Consider the following 26568-nt stretch of genomic DNA (forward strand, 5'->3'; position numbering starts at 1 on the left):
CACCTTCTTTTAACCTTACAGAGATAATTGCTTATTAAATAATGACCAAAGCAATACTACACAGTGAGCAGTTAGAGATAATCTGGTAACACTATACCTACTTAAATTATGTCACATCATTTCACTAATAGTTGGTTGAATAGAGAAAGATTGTTCAGAAAACTTCTTCAGGTTTGCCTTTTTACTTAATAGGACAAGACAGATGAGGATATGGAAGTATGAATGACTATCAGATTGAACACATGGGAGTAACCTTTTTTATTCAGACATTTTTACTGACACTTGCTTTTAGACAATAAAATTATTTGCTGATTTCATGCAGTCTATTTTGTAGGCTTGCAAGGGATAAGCAAAAAAAGGAAATAACTGTTTGATACAGATGATGTATTATAGAATTGTGCACCTGAAACCTGTATAATCTTATTAACCAATGTCACCCCAATAAAGTCAATAAATTTTTTTTAAAAAATAGCTTTTTATGAAAAATCTAATGAGAAGGTCAAATATAAATCCAGTTGTCAAGTGGAAGATTGGCTTAGAGGCAGTTATTAACATAATCCTACTGTCCTCTTTGTTTCAAAAGTTTACAGTTTATTCTTTTTGGATGCAGATTTTGTGGGTTTTTTTAGATGACTGCAGTCTTCAATATTAATGATTTTTAAGCAGATATCTCACATTCTCTTAAAAAAAGCAAAAAGGGTCCTTTGGTGAACCAATTATATCACTAGCACTCACCATATAAATTAGTACATAGGGACACAATTGATGTGTTCTAATTGTTTCAGATTTTTAAATGTTAATATATTTATTCTTTAATTAAAACTTTTGTAGAGTATATTTTAAAAAGTGAATGCAAATACTTTTCTAATTAGAAGAACCTTATAAAACACTTGCTGTAGAACTAATAGTTATTAGCTTTTTTAAATTTTCTTAAAACTATTTCCTATATTTATATTTTAAGAGCTGTTATGTCACTTTCATGCTTATCTTAAAGAAATTTAATGTATATATATAGAAGTTCCTAGATTTTAATCTGAATTTTAATAGTTTAGCTTTTCAAATATTTTTGTTTTTGTTTTTCAGTGTTAACATTTAGGGCAAGAAATTTTCAAGATTCTCTTATTGCTCTAGTTGCAAAAGTAATTCCAGGAAAAATTTAGGGACCTGGGTCATTCTGGAGGAGCGTGTCCATCAGAAGAGAAGGAGACTGGATTAAGCCAGTGATGATTTTCAGGGATAGAAACCGAGTTCAAAATAAGCATTTGAAGGAATATTTGGAGGCACTAGAACTTGAATTATTCTTAGTTGTCTTTACAAAGCCATTCTGTACAATAAATGTCATTTTTTATAATTCTGAAAATCAAGTCTATATCAAGTTTTATTATTTCTGTAAATGATCTTTATATAGTAACACTGTGGAAGGAGCCCGATGTTGCTAGCCCATGAAAATAGAAATATATTGGTAAAAATCTATAACTGTGTAGGGCCTGACCTGTGGTGGTGGTGCAGTGGATAAAACGTCAACCTGGAATGCTGAGGTCGCCAGTTCAAAACCCTGTACTTGTCTGGTCTAAGGCACATATGGTACTTGAAGCTTCCTGCTCCTCTCCTTTCTCTCTCTCTCTCTCTCTAAAATGAATAAATAAATAAATAAAATTTTAAATTAAAAAAATCTATAGCTGTGTAAACACACGTAAAGAATAGTAATATTTTAGTAGCTGAGAGAAATGTTTCAGTTGACAATGCATTTTCCAGTCTATTCTCCCTGAGATGTTGTAAACTCTTGCTTGATTTAAGGTTTGAGTGAGTTAACAGCTGAGTGATAGATTATTTTAAATAATAAAGTCTAGGCAGCACCATTTAGTACCAGTTTAAATTTCAGTATTCATTTCAATCATCATTGCCTCAGAAAGACTGTACTTCCCTTTTCACCACATTTACTCACTGACTGGTGTCCTACCATGCTCCCAGTAAAGACAAAGACTAATGCTTATGTGTGGGCAGGATGTGCTCAGTCAGGATTTCACCTGATGGCTGCCAGGTTTGAGAAGTCCACTAGTGCAAGTCTATAAAAGTAGAACCCCTGACAGGGACCTTATTTTAGGTAAGTTAAGAATCACATCCACAGAGGTCCTGTTAACAGCTTTTGGCTACTGGGAGGATATATTGAGTGCCTATTCTACATTAATATCCAATTTGTTGACTTTGAAATAAGGAGCCAAGATAATACTCAATATAGATGCATAGTTAAGATAACAATATTAAAGTACCACAAGTCAAGGAATCATTCTACATGGTCTTAAAAGTCAGAGGGGGAAAGGACTTAAAAATGGAAAGCCATTTAGTCAGATCATATGTTATCAGAATGGTGGAAGAAAGCCTGGGTCAGAGGTCAGTGACAGGTCAGGCCTCGTACCAAAAACTCATTCATGCCTCATTGTGAAGTCTTCTGGACTTGATAAATGATTATTAGAATTATGATGGACTTCAGATCATTTCATTGTCAACTGTACTTTAAAAGGATAGTAAGGACTCCACAAAATTAAAAATTTCTGCTTATCAAAAACATCATTAAAAATGTTTAGCCACAGATTGGTCGAAAATTTATAAAATGTACATTTGATAAAGACTTGTATCTAGAATCTTACCATTCAAAACTAAGAAAATAATTTTTAAATGGGGAAAGGACTTAAATAGATATTTCACAGGAAGACAAATGGGTGGCCAATAAGCAAATGAAAAAAAGTTTAACATATTTAGGGAAACACAAATTAAACTTTTATGTGATAACACCTAGTAGATTAGCTAAAAATTTAAAAAAAAATGGAGAAAACCTTATTTTAGCAAGGATGTAACAAACCAGAGCTATTAAACACCAATCACCATTTTTATGAAGTTATAAGCGTACATGTACCCTGCGGCCTATCATGCCTAGGTATTTTTCGTGCTCAGGTATTAGAGAAATGAAAGCACTTTCCCACAAAAATACTTGGACATGCATGTTTATAATGTCTGTATTTATAATAGCCAAAAAAATAGAAGCAATTCAGATTTTATGAACAGTTTAATGGATAAACAAACTGTATATTCATATGATAGAATAGTAGCCATCAATAAAAAAGAAACATTGACTGATATATATCATAGCAGTTTTTGTGAATTTCAAAAAGCACCTGTGCCAAGGGAAAGAAGCCTGTCACCAAAGAGAGCATACTATATGATTCCATTTACATGAATTGTTAGAACACGCACACCTAATCCATAGTGATAGAAAGCAGATCAGTGTTTGTGGGCAGGGTGTGGGGAGGTGGCAAAGATGGCAGAGATGATGTGCAAAAGAGTACAAGGGAACTTTAGGATGATGAAAACATTCTAGGAATTTGGGTAATACAGGTGTATAAACCTGTCAAAGAGCTTTTGCCTACCTAGGCTATTGGGACCAAGTGCCTTTATAACCTATGAACATCCCTACATGTGATGTCAAAGCACACCACTACCATATGATAGGTGTCATCAGATAAAGCTAAAGTGCTAGCCTAGACTCCTGATTTTCAGGCTAGATTTTCAATTTTTTTTAAGGTTTTTTTTTTTTTTTTTTACTAGGGTGATGAGAGAGAGAGACAGATAGGGACAGACAGAAAGGGAGAGAGATGAGAAGCATTGATTTTTTGTTGCCACAACTTAGTTGTTCATTGATTGCTTTCTCATGGCCTTGACTGGGGACGGGGGAGGGGGGGCTGCAGCCGAGCCAGTGACCCCTTGCTCAGGCCAGCAACCCTGGGCTTCAAGCCAGTGATCTTTGGGCCCCAGCCAGCAACAATGCGGTCATGTCTATGATCCCATGCTCAAGCTGGCGACCCCACAGTCAAGCTGGTGACCTGACCCCACGCTCAAGCTGGATGAGCCTGTGCTCAAACCAGTGACATTGGATTTTCAAACCTGGCCCCTCTGTGTCCCAGGCCGATGCTTCATCCACTGCACCACTTCCTGATCAGACTCTTTAGTTGTTTTGACTATGTTTTATGATGCATACCTGGGGTTTTTTGTGTTTTTTTTTCTGAAGTTGGAAACGGGGAGGCAGTCAGACAGACTCCCGCATATACCTGACCAGGATCCACCCGGCATGCCCACCAGCGGCGATGCTCTGCCCATCTGGGGCGTCACTCTGTTGCAACCAGAGCCATTCTAGCACCTGAGGCAGAGGCCACAGAGCCATCCTCAGCGCCCGGGCCAACTTTGCTCCAATGGAGCCTTGGCTGCGGGAGGGGAAGAGAGAGACAGAGAGGAAGGAGAGGTGGAGGGGTGGAGAAGCAGATGGGCACTTCTCCTGTGTGCCCTGGCCAGGAATCAAACCTGGGACTCCTGCATGCCAGGCCAACGCTCTACCACTGAGCCAACCAGCCAGGGCCGATGCATACCTGTTTGACACAGTTCTTTAGGGTGTTTTGATTTTTAATATTACTACAACAGTATCAATCTTTTTTGGCTTAAAATTTTTCATAAAATTTTTGAGTGGGCATTTTACATGTATAACAGTATATTTTATTTATTTTTAAAATTTAATTTCTTTTTTATTATAGTCCACATACAATATTATATTCATTTCAGGTGATAATCCCTTATGAAGTGATCACTCTGAGAAGTCTAGTGCCCTTCTGACAGCTTACATAGGTATTACACTGTTATTGACTATATTACCTGTGCTATACTTTACATTCCTGTGACTATTTTAATAGCTGGCAATTTGTGTTTTTTAATTCCTTTCACCCTTTTCACCCATCCCCCTAATACCTCTCTCATCTACAAAGTACCAATTTATTCTTTGTATGTATGAGTTTGTTTTGGTTTGTTTATTTATTTATTTTGATTTCACATATAACTGAAATTACAGTGGTACCTTGAGATACGAACAGACCAACATACGAATGTTTTTAAGATATGAGCTGTGACTCAGTCCGTATTTTTGTTCGAGATCCGAGCGAAAATCCGAGATACGAGTCACGATTCAGGAAGCTGCTGCTAGTTGGCGTGTTGGTGCACAGATCCAGTATCGGCAGTTTGATATACAAGTTGACTGACTTACGAGCTCGGTTACAGAATGAATTAAATTCGTATCTCAAGGTACCACTGTATATGTATTTTTCTTTCTCTGTCTAACTTATACTTAGCATAATGCCCTCTAGGTTCATCAGTGTTGTCACAAATGGTAAGATTTCATTGTTTTTATGACTGAGTAATATTCCATTTTGTATGTGTGAGTGTATACCACATCTTCTTTATCCGTTCATCTATTGGTGGACACTTAGGTTGCTTCCATATCTTGAGTATTGTAAATAACACTGCAATAAACATAGGGGTGCATGTATCTTTTCAAATTACTGTTTTTATGCAATCTACATATTCAGTGTAGTCTCTGTCAAAATACTGATGACAGTTTTACAGAACTGGAATAAATAATCCTAAAAGTTAAATGGAACTACAAGAGACCCAGAAGAGCCAGAGCAATACTGAGAAAGAAAAACAAAAAAAAGTGCTACCTTTTGCCAGACTATACTAGAAAGCTGTAATAATCAAAAGGACATGATACTAGCATAAAAATAGATTCATAGATCAATGGAAGAGAATAGAAAGCTCCAAAATAAAGAACCTTTGACAGAAGAGGCAAGAATATATAATGAGGTAAAGACAGTCTCTTCAATAAATGGTGTTGGGTGTTTTGCCATCCAAACATTGTTATGCACCTTAAATATATACAATTCTAATGTGTCAATTATAAATCGATAAAGCAGAAATATTTGTTAAAAACGTAAATAATTGGTATTGGTATGTGTACATGCAAACAGATACATGCAAAAAATTAAACTAGAGCATTGTCTTGCACCCATAAATTCAAAATGGATTAAAGAATTAAATGTCACACCTAAAACCATAAAACAACTAGAGGAAAACAAGGCAATAAACTATTTTACATCACTGTAACCAGTATTTTTTTGGATATGTCTCCCCAGGCAAAGGAAAAAAAAACAATAAACAAGACTGTATTAAACTAAAAAGTTTTTGCACGGCAATTTGTGTCTTAACAAGACCTCAGGTGATTCTGATGGACTCAAGTTTTACAACTACTGATTAAACTCTGTTCCATTGAAAACACTTTTCACCTGCCCCCACTGTTTTGTGAAGTGGTCTTCAAGTTCCTATATCCAGTCATACCCTTTTGTTTTGGTGCTGACAGTGTGGTATGTGTAAAATATATCATTCTTATTCTCCCAGGTTTATACTTTGTAGTTCTAGTTATTGAACTGTATACACCAGGTAAGCCATTAGTGTCACCTCATGTGCTTTGCTGTTTCTTGCCTTATTATATTTGTATATGCCATTTCCTCTGTCCAGTCCCCACCTGTAAAAATAAAACCCTTTAGAGTTCAATGTGAGGACACAATGAGATAGTATATATGGATGTGCGTATTAGCATAGTACTTGGGACATTTTTGGAATAGAGAAAAAGATAAAAAGTAATGACGTGAATTTCTGATGATATTACTTTATTGACTATAACTTTTAATATATTTACTCCTTTAAAGAAAGTTTTAGTTTATTGACAAAATGAAATACAGTTCAACACAAAGCAGTAGGGACACATGAAGACCAAATGTATACCCTATCCTATGAAATGGTAGCTTTTATTCATGAAGCATGAATCAATCCTAAATTAAGAACTCACACAAATATAAATAAAGTATCTTTTCCATTTGGAATGAACTAGTTTGGATTTCACATTAGCTAAATTAAAAATATATTTTTATTAGGTGCAAGTAGTTTCCAAAGTGCTTTTCCTGGCTCACATCTTGTCCCTATTTTCTTGAAGGGTTGGTCTAGCCCAGTTCAAGCAAATTTTTTGGTCCTGTTGGCCTGCCAGGTGGTAACAGAGCAGTAAACCCACAGAGAGGTTAAGTCTATGTGAACATATGGGAAAGAAAAACCGGCCTTTTCTGCAGTGGTAGCCTTGGCGTGAGTCAGCTCTGCATCCAGCCACTGTTGTCTCTGAGGATGCAACTTGTTTTTAGCTAAATGCCAGCCAGATTTCCAGAAGTAGAGACTCTGTAGATTAATTTAGAGCAAATCTTTAAGCCACAGTGTAGGTAAAAAGTTTTATAAAAGTCAGGAAGCCCAATTGATGATACCTGCTATGGCTTAGTGCCTATTGTATCCATGATATTTGTTCATTGCATTGTGTATGTTCTGTAGCTAGAGGAAGGGAACCTATTTTTTGTCCTCCAAATTTGGAGTGTTACTGTTTACTGTTTTAAAAGAAAATGTAAACCCGTTCCTCTTCTTACTGTCTTGTTTACTTGTTGAAGTCCTCCCCCATCTCCTGGCCCCATGGCTTTTAGAATAGGAAAAAGCTTAAAAAAATGTAAAGGTTTGTATTCATTGTCCAAAATATCTTCTTGGTGCCATAGTGGCCATAATACAGAAGCATATATCAGCATAGTTCCCAAAATGTTTAGTTTTGATATATGAGATCAAATATAAGCACAATATTTTGAGTGACTTGGCCTTCTAGTTTTACCGAATTCATACAGTGAATCTATTTATCCATAGTGATGGATAATATAATTTTATTATGAAAATTTTAAGAAATTTGCCTAAAGTTTCAATATTATCATTGTGGTAATAGACGTCTTAGTACAAATTGGAATATACCCTATGATAAAATTCATTTTTCTTGCAAGTAGAAAAAAATCTAAGCATTATATAAGCAAGATTCAGTTATGTCACACTCTCTCTTAGTAACTTAACCTACTTTATTAAAATACTCTAAAATATTTGAGAATATTCAGTGAGGCCATTGTGGAAATCAATAGTTTTTAACAACTGATTCTTAAATCAGTAAAAATGATGCATTGTACCTTCAGTTGATTAAATTTAACCTTAGTTGTAAATTTTTTTTTTCTTAGAGTAAGGACACGAAAGGATATGAAGCATACTACCTACTGCAGATATTCAGTGAAATCATTTGAAATATTCTTCCTAGAAAAGAAACTTTTCTTTTTCTAAACAGAAATAGATTTGTCTTTATAATGAGAATTTTGAGTCTACAAAATCATTAAGTCATTTGGTATTGCACTCTACACAACTAATTAGTTTTTATTTTGGTAAACTTTTTAAATGTTTCTCTTTTTCTTATATGTTGGCATACAACACACAAACACATGATTTTATGTAAATACTTTGTCTTTTATGTAATCTATATTATGTAATCTATTTTGTATAGACATTTCCAATTATAAACAATGTTGTAATGAACAACCAGAATATTCTTCAGTTGCATTTGTCCAAGTACTTGAACACTTTTGAGTTCTTAGGATGAATGCCCACAGATGCTGAGTTGAAGAATATACACGTTTAGCATTGATACTTTTTGTCAAAACTTAAGAGAAATGAATTATTGTTTAGTGTTAAATTATTTTTTCACCAATATAAATGATGAAAAATTGCCACACTAAGTGATCTAAAAGAAAAAATTAGTGCTACCAGCAATTTACTTTGATTTGACATATTTACTGAGTGCTGAGTACTGCTTATGTGTTAGATTCTGTGCTACTTATGAGGGTTGCAAAAGTGAGATGACTCAGTTTTATTGGACTAGTGGAAATTACAGAGAAGTAACAGGCATTTAAAACATGATATGGTGAGTATGACAGTAAGGATAAATATGGAGAGTTTGTGCACCGTGTCAGGAATTCAGAAGTCTCTGTAGAGAAAGTGTCATGGAAGCTGAGATCTGAAGGATAAATTAGATTTATGGGGAAAAGGGAAGTGGAAGGGAGGCCTGCTTTACGCCATGAGTAGGTATCAGAGATCATGATGCACTCTCAGAGCTAATATGAGTTTTAAACGTGTGGAATACATGCAAGGGGTGAGTCACCAGAGACAGAGCTAGAGAATAAAGCCGAGCTTTGACCATGCAGAACCTTAGAGTTCATGAGTATGGATTCTGAGAATTAACAGGAACTGTAGCAAGGAAGCCATGAGATCGAATCTGAGCTCTAAAATATTACCCTGGCTCTAGTTTGAGGAAAGCTTGAAAGCAACCAAATGACAGAGTCCCAAGATCAAAAGGATGCGGAGAATTTGAGTTGGGAAGGCATCTGTCCCAATAGTCCAAGCTTGTCAATTAGACAAGGCAGTAAGGAAGGACAATTTTTAAAGTCAGGTAAACAAAAGCATAATTTATCAAATGGCTCTTCTGTTTTGAAAAAGCAAGCAAACTACTTCCTGGGGGGACATGAGAACTCCTACCCACCCACTGTCATCTAAAATTAGAATTAGAAAAACAAGGTATAATAATTTATCATCACCATCATCATTTTGTAGCTGTTATCAGAAAGACTACACTTAAGTATACTTAATTATAGACCTAAAACAGAATGACTCATTCTTAAGTGGAATAGAAGTTCATAATATACTTTCTGTCTCTGTCACAAATGATTCAGAAGCCATGTGGAATGGACTTGAAGGTGAAGGAGGAACATAAGGTCTCTAAAATGCATTGCGTAAAAAGGCAGGGCCAAAAGTCCCTAATCTTAAAATGTGAAAAAAGTTAATGATTTACAGGATCACCTATATGCAACTCCATTTGTGAAACACTTTGTAGAACTTTATGCTCCTCTAGAAGCCAATTAGTATAATTCTAATTCATACTCATGAAAGTCTAGCTGAATACCAGAAAAACTTCTGCCTCATTTTTCCTCTTTTTAATCCTTAGCATATATTGCATTTAAAAATCATTTGTTCACATTTTCATTCTTTTACATAATATTATAATCATTTGATGTCAGGAAAGCAAACTTAGCAAGCCGAGGACATTATGGGAAAAGGGAAATCTTTTTTTTTTTATTAATTGATTTGAGAGAGAAAGAGAGTGAGACATACAGAGAGAAACATCAGTTTGTTTTTCCACTTATTTATGTATTCATTGGTTGATTATTTTATATTTTATGTGTCCTGACCAGGGATTGAACCTACAACCTGGCATCTCGGGATGACTAACCAATTTAGCTACCTGGCCAAGGCAAGGGAAAAAAATAAATAAATAAATATATATATATATATATATTTTTTTTTTAATATATTTTTATATATTTTATATATATAGCATTTTTCTGAACTGAGAAGCAGGGAGGCAGAGAGACAGACTCCCGCATGTGCCCAACCAGGATCCACCTGGCAAGCCCACCAGGGGTTGATGCTCTGCCCATATGGGGCGTTGTTCCGTTGTAACCGAAGCCATTCTAGCGCCTGAGGTGGAAGCCATGGAGCCAACCTCAGCACCCAGGCTAAGTTTTTGCTCCAGTGGAGCCTTGGCTGCAGGAGAGGAAGAAAGAGATAGAGAGGAAGGAGAGAGGGAAGGGTGGAGAAGCAAATGGGTGCTTCTCCTATGTGCCCTGGCCGGAAATCAAACCCAGGACTTCTACACGCTGGGCCAATGCTCTACCACTTAGCCAGCCAGCCAGGGTTGGCAGGGAATCTTTAATAAGTAATTTACATAATGCTTATCTGTCATCAAGCAAGTATGACCTCCAAAAAAAGTTGTTTCCGCCTTTTTAGGTATACATTATTTTAGCTGATTCAGTTTCTAAGTGATTTTATTCCATGTGCTATATTTGAGATGTCTGTCTTCTAACAAAATTACTCCTCTTCCCTAGCCCCCATACCACTGATAGTTTCCAGGATTGGTATTCTGATACCATTTCTCCTTTAGTTTATGCCTGTATTTATTTAACATGAGCTACATATTGAATCACAGCGTTAGATACTGTGAATAAATGTAGCTCATTAAAATTTTTTCCTAAGTGGCCTTACTTTCTTATAACAATGGTGCCTACTCATAAAGAATTGAGACAGTGTAAAGAAAATAGGAAACCTAAAACAGCAACACACCTAAAAACACCCAGAAATAACTGTCATTAACAATAAGTGAGCCTGACCAGGTGGTGGCACAGTGGATAGAGCATTGGGCTGGGGCAGGGAGGACCCAGAATCGAAGCCCCAGGTCTTCAGTTTGATTGCGGGCTCAGAAGCTTGAACATGATGTCGCTGGCTTGAACATTGGATCATAGACATGGCCCTGTGGTCGCTGGCTCCAGCCCAAAGGTCTCTGACTTGAAGCCCAAGATTGCTGGCTTAAGCCCAAGATCGCTGGCTTGCTCTGCTGTAGACCCCCAGTCAAGGCCCATATGAGAAAGCAATTGATTAACAACTAAGGTGCCTCAATGAAGAATTGATGCTTCTCAACTCTCTCCCTTCCTGTCTGTTTGTTCCTCCCTCTGACTCTCTCTCTGTCTTTGTCAAAAAAAACTAAAAAAACAATGAGTGAGCATTATTTCAGAATGTTGTTGAACTCAGGACTAGAGGTACTAGAGTATAAGAGATAGTGGTGAACAATGAGCCATTTAGATATAAAACTTAAGACTAGACAACTATGAAAATTCTGCAAATGAATACTATGAACATTGACAATGTAAAAATAATAATACAACTAACCCAGACTGGAAAATGGAGGAATGAAAACATGGGAAAAAATGTTAAATATATGATTTCCTCAACCTTTTAGACAGGAAGTTAATCAGTACAGCCTAAAATCGAATCATGTAGTTTTTTTGTTGGTGGTTTTTTTTTTTCTTTTTTGTTTGTTTGTTTTGTTTTTTGTGGCAGAGAAAGGGAGAGTCAGAGAGAGGGACACATAGGGACAGACAGACAGGAAGGGAGAGAGATGAGAAACATCAATTCTTCATTGCGGCTCCTTAGTTGTTCATTGACTGATTTCTCATATGTGCCTTGACTGGGGCGCTACAGCAGAATGAGTGACCCCTTGCTCGAGCCAGCAACCTTGGGCTCAAGCTGGCAACCTTGGAGTCTCAAACCTGGGTCCTCCACATCCCAGTCCAACGCTCTATCCACTGCGCCACCGCCTGGTCAGGCTGAATCATGTAGTTTTTAAAAGTGACTCTAATCTCTTAATATCTTTGTAACATTTTTTTATAAAGTGGAGAAATTTCTTACAAAAGCTCTTTGAGAAAAAAATAACATTTATGTACAATTTAGAAATTTCTTTGGTTTCACTTTCATTTAGCATTTTTATATTAAATTCAAGTAAAATAAAATATAATCTCTAATAAAATTATCGGTATAATCTTGCTTTTCCTTCTTGGATCACTAATGGAGGGCACGGGGCAGATCTCTGCCCTGTGTTTGGAGAGAGACAGAGGAATACAGGGAGTGGCAGCTTACCTGAGCATAAGCAGAAACCACCATGGGAACAGTGCTGGGAGAGGAAACTTGAACTCTAGACAAATTGTTGGAGGCTCAGTGTGGACAAGTCTGAGAGTTAAAAACTCCAGAGAGGGGACCCAATCACAGAGGGGTGAATGAATACTGAGCTCAACAAGGTTCTCACAGTAAATATCACTGATAACTTTGACCTGTTGTTTAGCATTCTTGGAATAGTTAAGTTTGTTGCAACTAATCCATAATCATTTTTGTTTAAGCATCCAGCCATTATTTGTTCTTCACTTTAATGGCTGAATGAAAGACATCATTTATGTCTTGCTTTGCATGAATCCATGACTACTTCCTCCTCACAATCTGCCTGTCTACTTTCATGTCAAAGAAAAAAGTAAACTTAATTTTAAATCATATATCCTTATTAATTTATGCTGTTTTTTTTAAGATCACTGTTGTGCTGTGCATTTTGACTATGATATGTTTACATTTGAATTTTCTTTTTATTTATACTGCTTGAATTTATTGACCTTCCTAAATCTGAAGACTAACTTTTTTTTATCAATTTTGGGAAATTCTCAGACATTCTTATTTCATCCCAGTTTCTTTATTTTCTCTTTCTGCGATTCCAATTATACATGAGTAGACCTTCTCACTCTGTCTTTTAACCTCCTATAGTTGATTTTATTTTACTATGTGTTTTGCATCCTGAAAGCTGTGCATGCTTTCAGTGTAGCTCCTAATTCACTTATTCTTTTTCAGCTATTTAACTTTTCACTGAATTTAACTTTACTTTTTTATTTATCCCTTGTAAAAGTTATTCTGATTCTTTTTCCACTTATTGTTGTACATCTTATATTCAATTTTTTATTCTCTTTCATTCTTTTCATATAATAAGCATACTTGTTTTATTTTTGCATTATCTGAAGATTTGAGAGTCAGACTCTGTTATTTGTGTTTCCCTTGATTCTTATACATAATGCTTTGTTTTATTGTATATTATGAAATATTTTTATTGGTAATTTTTTTTGTTTTATAATTCTTTAGAGTTCTGTGAAATCTGGGTTGAGAATTTCTTCTTTTAAACTTTTTTAAGACTTTATTCATTTTAGAGAGAAGAGAAGAGAGAAAGACAGAGAGAGAGAGAAGGAGGGAAGAGCGGGAAGCATCAACTCCCATATGTGCTTTGACCAGGCAGCCCAGGGTTTCGAACTGGCGACCTCAGTGTTCTAGGTCGATGCTTTATTCACTGCGCCACCACAGGTCAGACGAGAATTTCTTTCTTCAAATAGAATTTGCTTTTGGTTCTAATAGGTGCATCAGAGTACTATAGCTCACTGGTGGTTTTAATTAAAAATACTCCTTAGATACCCTAAAAATATTCTTTGGCTTGAGAGCCTGCTTTTCTGCATGAACTTGAGATAGGCTTTCTTGTGGTCTTTCTGAGTTTTTTTAGATGTATATATTATTTCCATCCTCCAATAAGTATAGAATCCTTAGCTTTATGTGTAGGAATAGCAGTTCTACCCTTATGATTAAAACCCCATGTTAAAACTTAACATTCCTTGGTTACCAAAACCAGTAACTCAAAATGTCCCAGTAACAGTTCCAATGCTTTTGCTCTGATTTCAGACCTCTCCTTAGTTTTCAACCCCTTCATTTTTAGTGAGCTAAACTATGCATTTGAAAGTTTTTTTAATGTATTTTTCAACATTTCTAGGTGTTTGATTGCAAGAGTTTTCAGGTTACTCGTATGCTGCCTTATGGGAAATGGGAATCTCATTTGTTTTTCATATTTAGTTAATATCATTTGTAAACTTGGATTGAGAAATAGACATATGGCTAAAGACCGAATTTCTGCCACAACAGATTTGCTCCACTTCTGTGAAATATTGGCTAAGCCAAGTTGTTGCTGTGAAATAACATGTTTGATTCTGAACTTCTTACTCAGTGTTTAGATACAATAGAAGGATTGCCGACTGTTGTCAGGGACATTTTATGATATTATGCCATATTTACTCTTGTTTAGTCATTTTGGAAAAGATGACACAATTTTTTAAGATTTGAAAGAGATTGTACAAAAATTAATGGCAATCTACATTATATGTCTAAACGTTTTATTTAAAAATAAATGTGCCCTTTCATATGAAGTAAGATTGTAAGTCTACAGGGTTTATGTATGTACATTTAGATTTCAACTTCTTTTCAGATTGCAATGTACTTAGGTATAGTCTTTCTGTTCCTACATATTGGTCTAAACGGCATGTTGAACACTGTCTCTCAGATTAAATTTTATCTTCTGGTAGATGCTTTCCATGATCACTTAGACTAAAATAATGTAGGTTCTCTCAGCCTCACCTAGAATTTGTAAGCATATATATATATTTTTGTTGTTGTTGTTGTTGATGTGTTTATGTTTTACCTTTCAGTTAGATCTTAATGAAAGAATATAAGCAATTCAGTTCCAAGTGTTACTGACTAGGGTATGAGAATTGGTAATTTTTAAGTTTTTGAACTATTACATTTCTCATTTTCATAGCATATGGTATTTAATCCAAGCAGTGCATCAAACACAAAAACTTATCAGAGAGACAGAAACATTGATCTGTTCCTGTATGTGCCCTGACTGGGTATTGAACCCACAACCTTTGCATTTCAGGACAATGTTCTAACCAACTGAGTTGTCAGGCCAGGGCTCAGTAAGCTCTTTAAATCTATGCACCCATAAGAAAAAATGGAAAGATTTACCTTTTTAATCTCTTTAGTTACCCGGAGGTCTCTTTTTGTCAGTAAGCCATTCTGTAAATAGTAAGAATAAAAGTAGTGTTGGTGGTGGAAGTGATAACAATAACGGTAATAACAGAAGCAAACTAATGTTAAGTACATGCTCTTGGCCAAGCACCATATTAAATACTTTAAGTAATTTCCATGGAATCATATTTATTTCTTCCAATCTTACTATTATTTTTATTTCAAGATGAGGAAACTGATATTTAACTGGATTAGCTTAGTTGTCTAAAGTCATAATGCTAATAATAGGTAGAACAGAATTTTGAACACACAGTGGTTTTCCTGATTTAATTTTATTAGATAGTTCCTAGCTATATTGTATATATTTTCAAAATTCATGTATAAATTATAGCATATTCTCATATTTTCTGATATATGAAAAACATGCAGCTCTGCTACTGCTGATGATACCAAAGCCTATAAGTCATATCTTACATCTATAGTCTGAATACCTATGCTAGGCTTCTATTGTGGCTATTTTATGATTTCATCAACAGCCAAACTGTTGTTTCATTACAAACAGATTTAGTATCTTTGTTACTAAAGCAAAAGACTGAAAATTATGAAGAGTGTGCTATTTGTTTTTCAATCATCTCTGTATGTTAGGGATTCTTCTCAAATGTTGGGAAATAGGCTTAAGCTAACTGCAAGAGTTATATCCACGGTCCAAGAAATAGTGATCTATAATGTGCATATACTTAGCTGTCAGCTTGCTTAACAAGGTCTCTAAGCAAATTCATCTGCTGTCTTATAAAAGAAATTTATACATATTTCATTCATTTTTGTAGATTAAAGTCATCTTCAAAAATATATCAAACACTCAGGTCTTGGCAACTTAACCTTTTCTTTTTTTTTAAAGGTGAATGTTAGAGAAGGTCAGTGTTTGAGTTTACAGTCCTTATCTTAGGATATTTCTCATGCCATAAGAGAAAAGAACAGATATAACTCAGAATTTTCCTAAGACACAGTCCTGGAAACTAGAGAAAATGAGAAAAGCACCTGGGAAAAAATAATGCAAGATACTTGTCATTGCCATTTTAAACCTTCGATCTCGAATTGTAAAGCTATGTGATTTAAAAAAAATTGTAAGATTTTAAAACTCTTTTATAAAGTAATATAGTCTGATAAAGATAAAAAATGTAAACAGACTGTAGTTATAAAAACTTAACAAGTAGTCACTCATAGTGTCTTCTGTTGTATAAAAAATGTGTAGCTTAAACATAAGGCACTCAAGTATAAATATACTTTTCATTCATTGGGAAGTTAGCAGATTAAGTGAGAAACTGCATAATGAGCTTGATGTCTCCATGTTTCCATTCTATTACTGACTTAGGCAATATTTAAACAAATCTCTTGCTATCTCTGCCCTTCAGCTTCTTTGTGTCTGAGATGAAGATGACTATACTGCATCTCACCATTTCTTTAGATAATGAGCTGTAAGATCTTAAATCCAAAGGAATTGAAATAAAATGATCTGCAAAGTATAATCATTTTTTACATTTGTATTATGATTATGCACTTCAGAAATATTAATTTACACCTTCCTCAGACTTTTCTTTGTTGATTATAATGGAGGCAAAGAAAACAAATGAATTGCTTTTTTGTGGCTATATAGTAATGTTAGGTCTAGGTCTTCTCATTAACATGTCTCTTTTTTTACTCAAAACTGTTTTAATCTTTTGAAATGAATGTTTTAAAAAGAAAAAAAAACATGAATAACATTAGATTAGGTAACTTTAATAGAATAGTAGTTAGTATCATTCATTTTTATTTACTGTTTTAATTCTCTAAATTGCTTATGTAACGTAACAGTCATGAGTTGGCTACAATATATTTTATCATTAAAAAACTGCCTTCTGCCTGGCCTGTAGTGGCAGAGTGGATAGAGCACTGACCTGGAACACTAAGGTTGCCGGTTCAAAACCCTGGGCTTGCCCAGTCAAGGCATATACAACAAGCAAACAATGAACAACTAGAATGAAGCTACTACTTCTTTTCCCCACCCCCTGTAAAATCAATAAATAAAATCTTAATAAAAGGAAAGAAAAACTGCCTTCTAAGCACCAGATACTGTTCTTATTCATATTAATTGTTAATATCTGCATTAGTCTTGTTATAATACATATAGCCACAATTTATAGATGAGAAAACTGAGACTCAGTGAAGTTGACAACTTTGCTTGAAGGCTGTGCTCAAGTACCAACTTTTCCAGGAAACCATGAAAAGTGAGGAAGATTTCAGTAGACCAAAATAGGGAGGAAAGACCATTTTAGGTAATGGAAATGACATGAATAAAGAGTTATGTGTGCTGAAGCTCAAAGTTTGCCAAGGCAATTATAACTCGTATGTTTTGGCTGAAATTTATTGTAACTGTAGAGAATATGTGAGAGATAAAATTGAAAAAGTACTTTGAAGGTAGCACATGAAAGGGACTTCAATGCTTGGGAAAGAAATTAGTGCACAATTCAGTAGGATTTAGGGAGTTAGGAAGATCGGGAGTAGTAGAATTGTTAAAATGATAAATTTGATGTGTGTATGGGTTATTTAATAGAAGTATCCATCTGGCAGTTAGAAATGTGAATTTAAGCTTGCAAGTGGACATACATAAAGAGTTATCAGGACACGATCTTGATTTTGTACATTGATTGTATTAAGATAGATGGAATTGAAGTCCTGAAGGTGGATGAAGAGCGAGAAGAGAGGGTTGAGAGCAGGCTTCTGAGGAGCACCTACATTTAAGGAGCAGGAGGTGGAAGAGTTAAATCATTGGAAACAGAGGAATAATATCAAAGGGGAAGAGGAGATCTGGTATGTTTGAGATAGTAAGGCGGTCAGCAAAGTTGGAGTCTCTGAAGGTCTAAGTTATTATCTAAAGGGAAGCTATTGAAAAGTTTGATTAGGAGGTCGTAAAGTTACTTCTTGGAAGACAGCATTCTAAGGAGTATATGCATTATTAATAAGGTATTAAAATAGATGGAGAGTGGGTAAAATAAAGACAAAATGAACAGGTAAGAAATAAGCTGTAAAAAATAATTGGGCATTTAAAGGTGTGAAAAAATTGAAGGAAAATATTTTCACCTGGAACTCGCAAATGCTTAATATTTATACTTTGCCCCAGATTCTCTTTCTAATTCTTTTCCTACTAGCCCTGCAGCCCTGCTACACCTTTAAAACATTTGTACTTCAGCATAATGATTTACTGTGCACCTGTGTTCTCCCACCTCTCTGTCTTGTTTGGGCACACTGGTTGGATGCTTCTTCACACTAGCTCCTACTCACCTCTCAGGGCCCAGTTCTGATGCCGCCTCTGGGAAGCCATCCCGTATTTAGCTTGCAGTAGTCTTTCCTTCTCTGAATTTCAAAATGCTTTAGTCATTTCTTTGGTATGGTGGTTGCCAATTTTTATTATATACTGTATTTATTATTTATGTATTGGGCCTGTCTCTCCTTGTAATTCAGGCTCCCTCGGAGGTTTTCTCAAGGTATTGGTGTACCGTCATGGAAAGAACATAGACTGAGAGTTCAGACAATCTCATTTTTAGTTTCTAGCTCTATTATTTACTGATTGTATGGCTTCAGGCTAAGTATTTAATCTTTGTAAGCCTCAGTCTTCTTACCCTTAAAATGCTTATGTCACAGATTATTAAGAAGAGTAAGTGATGAGGGAAAAAACTAGTTTAAAGAATGAATCTGTTTAAGTCTGGTTTCTTTCCCTTCTTATTCATCTCGACTTCTGTGCCATCACTCAGAATGCTACTGAACAAATAATTAGATGCTCCAGAAATTGCTGAATGAATTTGTATTTCTTTGCTATTACTAAATATAGATATAAGGGCTACTATAATTTTTATGCTGATATTTTTTGGGCAGGTTTTAAAAATATTTTAGGCCCTGGCCGGTTGGCTCAGTGGTAGAGCGTCGGCCTGGCGTGCAGAAGTCCCGGGTTCAATTCCCAGCCAGGGCACACAGGAGAAGCGCCCATCTGCTTCTCCACCCCTCCCCCTCTCCTTCCTCTCTGTCTTTCTCTTCCCCTCCCGCAGCCGAGGCTCCATTGGAGCAAAGATGGCCCGGGCGCTGGGGATGGCTCCTTGGCCTCTGCCCCAGGCGCTAGTCGCCCCCTGGTGGGCAGAGCGTTGCCCCTGGTGGGCGTGCCGGGTGGATCCCGGTCGGGCGCATGCGGGAGTCTGTCTGACTGTCTCTCCCCGTTTCCAGCTTCAGAAAAATACAAAAAAAAAAATAAATTATTTTAATTAAGTTTTAGAGAGACAGGTAGGGAGAGATAGAGAGAAAGAGAAATATCTGTTTATTGTTTCATTTATTTATGCACTCATTTGTTGATTCTTCTATGTGCCCTAACTGATGATTGAACACACAACCTTGGCATATTCGGATGATGTTCAAACTAACTGAGCTACCCAGCCAGGGTGGACTTTTTTCAAGGAATTCTTTATTCCACTGGAGCAGAGCATATTACAGATTTGCCATATTTAAAAATATACACAAAAACCATCTATTCAGAACAAATGACTTTTGTATCCTTAAAGGAAGAAATAAAAAGAACTCTAAAAGAAAATTATGTAAATTCCTAGGGAGACTAGATATGTTATTTCAAAGGAGCAATCTGAGAAAGAGTTCTTAGAACTCAATCACATTGTTGAAACTTTGATCTATGTCCATAAGTCTCAGTTTTATATCCCACCTCTATGTGAAATAATATATACAACATAACCAACAGTTCAAATGCTATAGAAATGTTCACCTGAAACCTATGTACTCTTATTGATCAATGTCACCCTGTTAATTTTCTAAATAAAATTTAAAAATTTAAAAAAAAATTGTTGAAAATTGAATTAAGTATCTTGAAGCTCAGCCTGACCAGGCGGTGGCAAAGTGGATAGAGCATGGGCCTGGAACGGGGAGGACCCAGGTTCAAAACCCGAGGTCACTGGCTTAAGCGCAGGCTCACCAGCTTGAGTGCGGAGTCACTGACTTGAGCTTGGGATCATAGACATGACCCCATTGTTGCTGGCTCCAGCCCAAAGGTCACTGGCTTGAAGCCCAAGGTCGCTGGCTTGAGCCCAAGGTGACTGGCTTGAGCAAGGGGCTAGAGTCCCTCATTCAAGGCACATATGAGAAAGCAATCAAAGAACAACTAAGAGGCTGCAACAAAGAATTGATGCTTCTCATCTCTCTTCGTTCCTCTCTGTCCCTCTTTCTGACTCTCTCTCTGTCTCTGTCAAAAAAAAAGTATCTTGAAGCTCAGATGGAAGAATTATTACATAAAGAGGAAAACCTCAAAGAAATTATGAGTGCAAAAAGCAAAAGATAGATATGGAAGATATATCCTATGGTTGTTAAAGGATAAATAAGTTCAACCTTCTTGAAGAGTAATTTGTATTCTCCATTAATATTAAGCTGTATAAACTCTATTTTCAAGTACTTATAATTCTAAGATCTACCCTACCGTATAAGAACATGAGTCTAAAAACAAAATGTTCGAAATGCTTTCTGCAAGCTCACTGTTGTAGCAAAAAATCACTAGTTTCCTGGTTAGTGGCTCAGTGGATAGAGTAGTGGCCCAGCATATGGACATTCCTGGTTCAATCCCTGGTCAGGGCACACAGAAGAAGTGACAATCTGCTTCTCTCCCCCTCCTTTTCCCCCTTCTTTCCCTCCTCACCATCCGTAGCAGGGGCTCAATTAGTTTGTGTTAGGCCCCAGTTGCTGGGAATAGCTTGGTTGGTCAATTGCCTCAGCTTCAGGCACTAAAAATAGCTTACTACTCTAGCACTGGTTCCTGATGGGGTTGCCAGGTGGATAGGTGGATCCCAGTTGGGGCACATGCAGGAGTCTTATCTCACTATCTTCCCATCACTCACTTAAAAAAAAAATCACAAGCAACCTAAACGTCATCAGTATGACATGTGTTAAATTAACTAGTAAATGTGCATACATGGGTTTCGATTTAGCCACTAAAGAAAGAGATCTCTGTATACTGATGTAGAATATATGGCCATGAAAGATATTTTAAAAATAAGAGTATATTATAGAAAATATTATAACATGACTTTGTTTTTGTTGAAAATATTTTAATATATGTATATGTGTACAAATGTTTATATATGCATGTATGTTTGTTTTCATAAGCATTAAAAACAATTTAGAATGCTGCCCGTCACACACTATTGATAGTAATTACCTCTGGGAAATGGGGCTAGAGTGTTGGGTAAGATGTTTACTTCTTTCCATGCTTCAATATAAATCTGTGAGCTTGTGCACTCTTTTACTTCATTTTTATTCTCTTTTGTATTTTCCAAAGTTTCTATAATAAAAATTGTTTATTTAATTAAAAAATTATATATATATATATATCAAATGCAGAATTATCTGGTGGATAATGGTGATGTCATGTAAACCACATTAAAATTCAAATGAATTCTAATTAGAAGCATACTATTAGAAAAAAATTAGTTAAGTTAGAGTTAATAGAAGCCTTTTTTTTATCATACAAGCAGAGACTGGGCTCTGAGGGAGCTGCCTGGTTCTAAAGCCTGCTCATAGTTTGTTTGCTTGCTCTGTAAGCAGTTTACTCCAGACTTCCAATTTTTATTCTCATTGTATCAGATTTAAATATATTCTAGTGACAATGGATAAGATTATATTCCAGAGAATATAAGATCGAGAACCCTAATATTAGACTGTGATCTAAAGACTAACCTAAAACTTTCACTTTATTCCAAGAGTTATGGATTCCACAAGTACTAACAAGTGGTATTGTTTGAATAGTCGGAAAGATGGTGACAATGTTGTGAACCTATCACCACTTCTTAAATTGAAACATATTTTAGTACTCTATATAGATCTACTCTCTCTATCTCAACTTTGTCTTTTGAGTTTTTATTCATCATGGTTCAGTTTTATTATGGCTACTTTAGTAGTATATCAAAGATTTTGACTATTTAAGAATAGAGTTTTAGAAGCTAATATGCATTCATTGCCTTTTTAAAAATTATGAACAGAGTTGATCTCTGTATGTTGTAGAGTTAGCATTCATTCACTTGTAATAAATAACTTAATAAATATGGCTATATGACAAACAACCCTTAACTGTACTCCTACATTGAACATATGATCTAAATAATAATAACTACCATTTGTTTAAAAGTGTATTGGGTGTCCAATATTTTAAATATCTACCCTGATATTTTGGTTGAGTAAACAGTCTCAGAGAAGTTCAGTAATTGTTCTTAGGTCATCCAGATAATAAGTGACGGAGTTAGCTTTTAAATCAGGATTTCCCGAATCCAAAGTTAAGCCTGTGCTCTACTGCCTCTACAATAATATATTCTTTCATTGCCGCTCATTCTCTGCATAATTTAATTACTCTATAACTGGCTTGTTCACCCATCATGCAACATTTCCTCTTCAACCTTCAAAATTATCTTCCCCTCAAAGACCTTAGTCATCACAAACATTATCTAAATTTCTGAAATACTTACCAACGTAAAAAAATTTTTAATCAGTATAATAAGACGATAAGCATATTTACTGGACAGAGCAAAGATGTGGTTGCTATTCCCTGTGTTTATATAATTCAAGGAGCAGGAAATAATTCCATTTCTCTAAGAAGAACGTAATGAGAGCCCAAACAAGGCAGCAATGGTAAGAGCTGAGAAGAACACTGTGTGTGAGAGAGGATAGGCACTGGCCACTTTAGTGCAACTCAGTGAAGGTAGCGGAGCAGCCCAGAGGGATTCTAAAGTCTGGTCATAACAGGAAACGGTTCCATGATCCAATAGGGACTTCAGAGAAGAAGCAGGTTTAGGCAGGAAGGAGATGACTTGAAGTTTGAAAATTATTTTATTGTGTCATATGGGACATATTTAATTATTATGTCATCTAGCCTTGCTATTTCTCTAGATGTAGGCCCTTGAAATGTGGCTAGTTTGAACTGAGATGTATGCACCAGATTTATAGATTTAGAACTAAAAAAGAATGTAAAATATTGTATTGATATTTTTATATTGGTTGCATGTTGAAAACCATTTTGGGTATTAATTTAACCTGTTTCTTTTTGCAATTTTTTTAAATAAATAAATTTTTATTAATTTTAATGGGGTGACATCAATAAATCAGGGTACATATATTCAAAGAAAACATGTCCAGGTTATTTTGTCATTCAATTCTGTTGCATACCCATCACCCAAAGTCAGATTGTCCTCCGTCACCTTCTATCCAGTTTTCTTTGTGCCCCTCCCCCCCCTCCATCCTTCCCTCCCCGCCCCCATAACTACCACACTCTTGTCCATGTCTCTTAGTCTCGTTTTTATGTCCCACCAATGTGTGGAATCCTGCAGTTCTTGTTTTTTTCTGATTTACTTATTTCACTTCGTATAATGTTATCAAGCTCCCACCATTTTGTTGTAAGTGATCCGATGTCATCATTTCTTATGGCTGAATAGTATACCATGGTGTATATGTGCCACATCTTCTTTATCCAGTCTTCTATTTTTTTTTTTACAGTGATTAAAGCCTTTAAGCAAACTCTTGGCCAATACAGCAAGAATCCATAAAAGAGTAGTGTCCTTAACAAGTTCACCAAGTCCAAGTTGGCTCCAACACCATGCCAAATCCCTGAAAAATGCAACCCAACCCCAATTCAGTCTGTTAGGAGCTGTCACAAGGAGCAGGAGTCCAGGAAAAGTCCGCATGGCACTAGAATTGTTGTCACAATTCTATACTTTGCAGCTCACATCCAAGGCCCAATGACCGCTGCTTCTAGCTGGTAATGATTCAGGTAGACTGGAAAAGCCATCTGCAGCATGTGTGGAGATGTAGCTTCTGTTCTCCTTTGCCTGGAGAGATGAGACCAGGTTGCTTTTCCCTGGAGCTCTGCAACTGTGGCTTGGTAAAGAGAACCTTGGGATACACTAAGCTGGGTGGCAAAGGTAGATTCATAATAGAAGTTGGCAAAAGGGGGAAAGAGAGCTCTAAATTAGGAGTAGGTCCCAGCCTGAAATATGAGTGGAGCATTGAGGTAGGAGGAATAAAGGAAACACTATATATTAAACAAAGCAGCAGAAAATAGGACTATCAACACCCACAACAGAGATCTTCGAGGGAAGAATAAAAAACCTGACTATTCAGGCACGACATAGTTAAGTTTGCCACTTTTTTTTAATGTGGCAGCTAGGAAACTTAAAATAGCACATGTGTCTTACGTTATAATTCTGTTAGACAGCACTAATATATATGGAAATTTGTAATAGATAGTTAGAAATGCAGGACCAAAATTAGAGCAAAACATCTAGATTTGGAACTAACCTATGTAAAGGTGATATCTGATGTTATGTGATGATTAGATAAAAATACCACTGTACAGGGTGTAGAAATGAGAAAAATGCTAACAAGTATAGGACAAGAAGAGAAAGTGTAACTAGGAGAAGGAGAATTGGAGAACCAAGACTCCTAAGTGGCAGATAAGTCTGATTAGGATAGAATTTCAAGAAGGAAGGAGTGGTTAATGTCATTGAATGATAGCCAGAGAGGAAGAGGAGGACTGAGAAAAGCCCATTGAATTTGGTTGATACAGAAGCAGTCTTAGTAGAGTACAAGAAGGATTGATTGCAAGAGATTAGGAAGTTGTAGGTTGATGAAGTAGGCTGTGTATATAAACTGTTCTTTCAAGCAAGAAGTCCATTTGGGAAGATAATAATCACTTGACTGGAGCAGAGTCCAGGAAAATGTGAGCATATTTGTTGGCTGTATAAAAGGATCTTTGAAGCAGCAGTGCTTAAAGTTGTAAGAAAGAGAAGATAATTTCTATAGTAAGGTCCTAATGCAATGGGTCCTAAACCTGAGTGCATAATGGAGTCACCTGGGGAAACTGTCACAAGGGCAAATTCCCAGGTCATATCCAACATATAAAGAAATCATATTCTCTGGAGGTTTGTCTTCTGTAACACATTTTAACAAGTTTTTCTAGGTGATTATGATGTACTGTATCTAATTCATAAACAAGTAAAAAAAAGTAAGGATACAGTTGAACACACCAGTGAAATGGCTGACCATAGCATCCAGAATGGATAGAAAGCCAATTGGGTTAGAATAGGGCCAGTCGACCAAGAACTACAATTAAGGATTTAGCTTTCATTATTATGAGTGTGCACAGGTTCAGTATGAATGAGTGAGAAAGCTAAAAAGGTAGTAGATGTCGATCAGAGTGGGAAGTTGCAGAATTCAGGATCTTGGAGACCAAGCAGTTATAAAATATGGCTGTGTGTGTTTGCTGTGGGAAAGATAAAAAGAATGAGTCATACACATTGTAAGACCTGTTAGTTTGGTGACTCTTATAAGACAGTGGTAATTAGTTTTGGAGATAAGGAGGAAGAACTAAAGGTTGAATCAGTATAGAATTATTTAGACTTAAGATTTCGCTAAACCTTGGCGTGAGTGTCGTTGGAACCATTTCCATAATGACCTGCCTGCTTGGGCTATAGAGCTTTCTCATTCTCTGCGATCGACTCTAGCTTTATTTGAAAATAGAATGGATGTTTGACATTCATAGATATAAAATGCATAGTTTTGACTATTCACAAGTGACCTTAAGGGTTCATCACATGGTAGTTAATAATTTTTTGCAAGGCATGAATTTGACTTTCCCGTCCTAAAACTGGCCTGTAGAAACAAGTCACGTAGCTGTTTCTACTTAACTTACAGTGAAGTCTCCATTTACCTTTCAGTTTGCCTTTAATGTACGATTGTATTTGTCAACACAGTACCTCAGTCCTGTAGTTTTCAGAGAAGTGGAAATTATTTGCCAAATTGTGGTATTAAATGGGTTAAAATTGAATTTAAGAATTGAGTTTATAAAAATTTTAGCACTGCAACTAGTTTGTAATAATTCCTTAATAAATGGTAGTTATTTGTGCCAGTTCAGGAATTCGGTGAGTTTTAAAGCCAACTGTTTTTGTGTATGCCCAGGTTTAGTGAATAGTACTTATATTAAAATTTTCCTTTGATTTGGATCTCCATATATTATTAAACTGAAACTAGAATGTTAAATCTGCAAGTAAATTAGAGGGAGAACAATGGGTCTTTTATCACTTAACTACTTTTGTTTGATGTACTTGAAAGGTGGTATATTTTATAATAATTCACATTATATTGCTATTATGAAAAATTACAACTTAAAAAATATCCTTTAAGTATGTTTGCATAAATACACATACACAGAAATGAAATGAACTACATTATTCACATTGTTTTTCTTAGTGTACCTGAAAACCAGGATTATTTGTTTCTGCTAAACAACTTTCTCAGTATATTATAGTATATTATATACTGACATAATTGTTTTTGCTTTATAGTGAAGAGCTCAGAAAAGAAGCAAGACAGCTAAAGCGGGAACTCTTAGCAGCAAAACAAAAAAAAATAGAAAATGCAGCAAAACAAGCAGAAAGCAGAAGTGAAGGTAAGGGCATTTATTAGGCT

General features: G+C 35.8%; 1 protein-coding gene across 2 annotated transcripts in view; it reads left to right on the forward strand.

Moving 5' to 3' along the window:
* CWC27 (CWC27 spliceosome associated cyclophilin) overlaps positions 1-26568 on the forward strand; it is a 199451-nt gene that overhangs the window by 79321 nt on the left and 93562 nt on the right. For both annotated transcript variants that reach the window (XM_066360808.1, XM_066360809.1), the window contains exon 11: positions 26445-26548. In XM_066360808.1, coding sequence (XP_066216905.1) covers positions 26445-26548 — 104 coding nt within the window. The remainder of the gene's footprint in view (positions 1-26444; positions 26549-26568) is intronic.

The sequence above is a fragment of the Saccopteryx leptura genome, chromosome 1 (assembly GCF_036850995.1).
Source record: "Saccopteryx leptura isolate mSacLep1 chromosome 1, mSacLep1_pri_phased_curated, whole genome shotgun sequence".
NCBI classification, from domain to species: domain Eukaryota; kingdom Metazoa; phylum Chordata; class Mammalia; order Chiroptera; family Emballonuridae; genus Saccopteryx; species Saccopteryx leptura.